This window comes from Hesperophylax consimilis, chromosome 17 (assembly GCF_061612785.1).
Source record: "Hesperophylax consimilis isolate HC1 chromosome 17, BYU_Hcon_1.0, whole genome shotgun sequence".
Classification (NCBI taxonomy): Eukaryota; Metazoa; Arthropoda; class Insecta; order Trichoptera; family Limnephilidae; genus Hesperophylax; species Hesperophylax consimilis.
In genome coordinates, this window is record NC_142852.1 from 5,839,602 (window position 1) to 5,844,722 (window position 5,121).

The 5,121-nt window shown below is 36.8% G+C and overlaps 1 protein-coding gene across 1 annotated transcript; it reads right to left on the reverse strand.

Annotated features, from left to right (window-relative positions):
- Positions 1 to 1,066: 1,066 nt before the first annotated feature.
- Positions 1,067 to 4,442, reverse strand: LOC149415845 (uncharacterized). Its single transcript, XM_089641742.1, has 5 exons — positions 4,427 to 4,442; positions 4,163 to 4,336; positions 3,097 to 3,198; positions 2,438 to 2,620; positions 1,067 to 1,582 (listed from the first exon to the last, which is right to left on the reverse strand). Exons 1-5 carry the CDS (start codon positions 4,440 to 4,442, stop codon positions 1,380 to 1,382), a joined length of 678 nt encoding a protein of 225 aa, XP_089497868.1. The 3' UTR covers positions 1,067 to 1,379.
- Between the last annotated feature and the right edge of the window lie 679 nt (positions 4,443 to 5,121).

Here is a 5,121-nt window from a genome sequence, read left to right on the forward strand (position 1 = left end):
GTTTTAATAGACTTATATAATTAATAAAGACTCATTTTAGGTAAAAGCCCTAAGGGTGTAAATAAATAATTGAATAAATAAATAATAAATGAAGCATCCTGTAGGATATTGGCCCAGCAAATTCAAGAAGTACGTGTAAAATATGGTGAAAAAGCCTATAAATCACATAATTTTAAGACTTACCTTTCTATTTGAGCTACTGGTCTAAGGTTTATTGATTCTGGAGTCGGTGAAGTCATTTTTCAGTTCCAAAACAGTATAGGTATATTTGCAATTAAACGTATTTTTAGTGGAACTATTTAGTTGTTAGAAAACAACTAAAAATCAACATGGCCGCTCATTTTAACTAGCCGACTCCTGATTGGTTAAAAGTGGAGATTGAACATTCAAGACCTCAACGTTCGGCGGGATGTTGAACAAATATAATATATGAACTATTTTTTAAATATTATATTCATAACGTTGAGTGTTTGAATGTTCAATATCCGGGAGTTAGAACAAATAAGAACTAAAACATTGTTCCGTGAGTGGATATTGGCACTCGAAAAATGCTGAAAATGTCACTTAAAAACAAAAAAACATGTTTTTTTTAGCTTCATTAATGCGCAATAGGCTAATGAACATATTGGCTTTCATAACTCAGTTTTGCAAAAAAGGTCTATTGAACATACAAGAACTAGGAAAGCGAGTAGGTACGATAAAAAATAGATTACAGGCTTTCAGTAGACAGTGCAGTAGTCTATAGTAGAAAGTAGGTATGATAAAATATAGATTACAGGCTTACGGTAGACAGTGTAGTAGTTTATAGTAGACTGGCGTCCTTCATTTGAGAAATATTTTAAGATTTTCAAATGGGAAGTGAAAAAGATCGTACAGAAGCGACATAGTTTGAGTTTGAAGAACTTCCTTACGTAATTGTTTTACAGATCAGGTTGGAACTTTACTCTAGCTCTTTGCTGAGTTACTCCTGCTCTGATGACGGATGATGTAGAACTCAGGTTTGTGGTCCCAGGTGGAACTGTGTTGGCAAATTATTAGTAGGAACTTCAGGATGAGAATTTGGAACAATACAACAAAATCAGCCCAAACTGAATCCGAAAAAACACAGCAATAATGTATTAATTTTTATTTGCTAAATCTCGCAATTTTAATAACAGAAATATGTACTTAAATACAGGTTTGCGCAAAGAATTTATGTTTACTCATTAATATTTTTTTTTACAATAAGGGTAAAAATATTATTTTTAATATTTCCAAAAGGTAGTTTGAAACATGCTGTATAGAATCAGCGCATCTGTTTGAGTGGTTAATATGTTCATTGTTATTCAAGATTATGTTATTCAACATTCTATGTTATTCAAGATTATTTAAAATATTATTTAGTAGTTGGTGGCCTTTTTAGGACAATTCTTGCGGGCCACACAGGTGGCATCCGCAGCACTCTTCTTCAGGAAGCCGATCTTGCAGCGGCACCCCTTTGCTGGCATCTTGTCCTTGCATTGGGCCACCGTGGGGCACTCACACGTGCCACTGGCGCAGGGACTCGGAGAGGCCACCAGTTCGGAGTTGGGGTCAGTGCAGCCTGGAATCAGAGTGTTTATTTGTTACAATGTTGAACATGTGGGCTTGGGTGCGAAAATGAACAATCTGAATTGATATTGCTTATTCAATATGCGGTGCTAACAGTATGGAAGATTGACACCATCTACAGTTTCTTGTGTTTAGAATGAACCAAATGCTTGTGTAGTTAGATACAATGCAGAATGAGTTAATGATGAATTTCAATAACTCCACAGTTATATTTTTACAAAAGAGAGTACGAAAGCAGTACGAATTCTCGTCGTGAATAATGAACACTTGTAGCTGGTGGACGAGTTTGTGTATTGAGAGATGGAAATGTTGAAAGAAGGATAAATGTAGTACTGACAGCGGTAGTGGCTAATGAAAAGTTGTCAATAGAAGCAAGGCTAATAGTCCACAATAGAGTGTTGGTACACACCCTGGTGTATGGCAGTGAGGCATGAGACTGGTACAGGAATGATGTAATCGGAATGCTTATTGGAAAGATTGTATCAGTTGATGCCGCTATGCCATCAAATCGATTCCTTTTAGTCATAATCAGACACTAAAAATGAGGTTCGTACCAAAAAAAAACCCTTTTGATATAACTGTGCATTCTCTGGGTCAACGCCCTCTGAGCCTTTGAAGTTTCTGTGGCTTTTGGTGGTGCAACAAATAAAAAAGTATTACTTCTATAGGAAACACACAAGAGGTACTGCAAGGATTAGTATTGGGTCCAACATTGTTTGTATTTTTCATAAAAGTTACCGGCTGTAGCTTGCCACTGGGTTGACCTATAGAACAGGTTATTCATTGAATTGTTCTCGGGGCGGTGGTATCCAAAATGAGAATATTTGTAATTCATCAGTGTTCTTACATTGTTCTGGTTTGACGCACTGATTGGACAGGCCTCTCACGAATCCAGGTAGACAGCGACACGCGACAGGGCAACCGGGCGGCTTGGTACATTTAGCAGCTTCCCCTGAAAACACCATGGCGCAAGTCCGGTCGGCGCACAGCGCGCAGGTGTTCACTATTTCATTCGCACCACATTGGGGGGCTGGAAATATTAAGAAATTCGTAATAATATGCAAATTCAAATCAGAAGGGGCTGCAATGCATGAGATATGTGTTCACTCTCAATAGTAATACACCATAAAAATTGCATTTGAAAATAAATAAAAATTTCATTTCTTAAGTGAATAATGGGAATTTCTTGCTTTTCAAGGAAATAAGACGACATTGTGATATTTTAAAATAAGATATTTGGTAATAATATTGATATTTAAACTGTGAGTATTAGTTTGATGAAAATAATAGTAATTACTTATTGGTGTAAATTGTGTAATTATGTATGTATCAATGGACCATTGATTGTATATAATGTTAATTATGTTGAGTGATCTCATTTGATTCAGAGTTATTGAAAACATAGTAAACATTATCTCACTCGACCTTGGAGGAAATTATTCCTCCAAGCCCTTGATCTAGTTTATAAACATTTATTTAAGAAGAAAGTCATCTAAAAGAACTAACTTGGCCGCGCAATACACTTCCCGCCCTTGTCCTTGACAAATCCACTCTTGCATTTGCAACCATCGGCTGGGTTTGCGTTCAAGTCTCCCTGGCATGGTTTAGCTGCAAAAAGAGTTATGCAAAGGCATCGATAAGAAATTTTTCCATACTTATGTAAAAATGTATGACACTTATAATACAATGTACTCGTTTGGCGTTTTTGGTTAGGTAAAAGAGAAATATTTGACGGCCTCTGTTGTCGAGGGGTAAGACTAAGAATCTGTAGTTCGCTGGTTCGAATTTGATCCCATCCCGCACAAGTAAAGATAATTTGAAATTTTAACAATTATTTCATCAAATGTATATTTGCGGTACGTTCCAGAGTGTAAGATACTCTCAATATCACCCTGGTGTAGGACCAACATTCAGAATGGAAATGTTGCTTGAAATGAATTTATATGGTGTGCGGTGACAAGATCTGAATACTCAAGTATTCCTCCACCTTCCTCTTACATATCTCCTTAACGTTCCCACTATATCCAGCTTCACAACACATCTGCTCGAGTGGAACGCATTGCAGAAGCACTTATTGTTGCAGGTCTTGTTGATGATGGTACAATACTAGCAAATGATATCACAGTAAGGCACAGGTATCGTAGTTGTTTGGACTGAGCTGGACATTGCTTGACTGTCATGCAGATGTTCTTGGCATCCCTGGCGAAGCCCATCTCACAATAGCATTTATTGTTGCTTGATTTTGATGGTGCAACACTAGCAAGTAATAACGCAGTTACTTAGGTTGATGGTGCAACACTAGCAAGTAATAACGCAGTTACTTAGGTTACTTAAGTAATAACGCAGTTACTTAGTTACTTAGGATACTTAGGTTTGGTAGTTGTTTTGATGTTGATTGGACTGGTCTAAACACTGCTCGACTGAAATGCAGATATTGTTCGCGTCCCTGGAGAAGCCCACCTTGCAGTAACAAGTCTTTTCGAAAGCCTTGTTGATGATAGTGCAACACTAGTAAGTGATATCACAGAAAGGCACACAGATCTGATAGTTGATGATTGTTGTTGAGACTAACCTGGACACTGCTTGACTGGAATGCAGACGTTCTTGGCGTTTCTGGCGAAGCCTGCTTTGCAGTAGCAATTTTTGCTGCAGTTCTTGTTGATAGTAGTACAAGGATCCCCAAGGGTGGCGCAAGTTGTGTCGCAAGCGGAGCAGCATGCGAAGAACTCGTTTTCACTCCGAATTTCTCTGGAGGCAAATACAAATCATCATACATGCATCTTTTTCCTAGGGCCTAGGCATCTATTGGTTTTGACAAGGAGCGCTAAAATTTTACTTGCGCCATGCGCCATTTGGCTCAGGACCAGCCCTGACTAGACGAACAACAATAGTAACGCCTTTTGACTTTTACGTGGTATAATTTAAATCATAATACATAAACCATAATTTAAGAAATAAAAATCGTGTACATAATAAAAGCTTGTAAAGAAATATAGCTTGTAAAACAACAAAAGATATTATGAAATAGATGTTAAGAACATGTAATTAAATGCAATCTTCAAATAGATGCCAAATTGTAAGTTTCGCTGATGATACGATTCTCCTCTTCAAATCAAGAAATTGGAATGATGTATACATAAAGCTAACAGGGGCATAACTGTGGTTAAAAGATGGTTAAACAATAATACACTAACAATGAATGTGACCAAAACTAAATACATTGAATTTAGTATTAATCCTTCCTTAAGAAACCCAGAAAATCAAATTAAAATATGTGCTTGCAACCTGACAAATACGATAATATGTGATTGCCCTTATTTAGAACAGGTAACTAAAATTAAATACTTAGGTATTATTTTTGACAGCAATTTAAAGTGGAAACAACATATCTGTGGTGTTATGGAAAAGGGAGATGAGTCAGTAAAATTGCGAAATGGAGTTAAATATGCCAGAAGAATCCTAATTTTTTTCTCTACACGGAAAAGAGAGATGAGTCCGCTCAAAAAATTAGTTTCCGAGTTATTAGCCGTT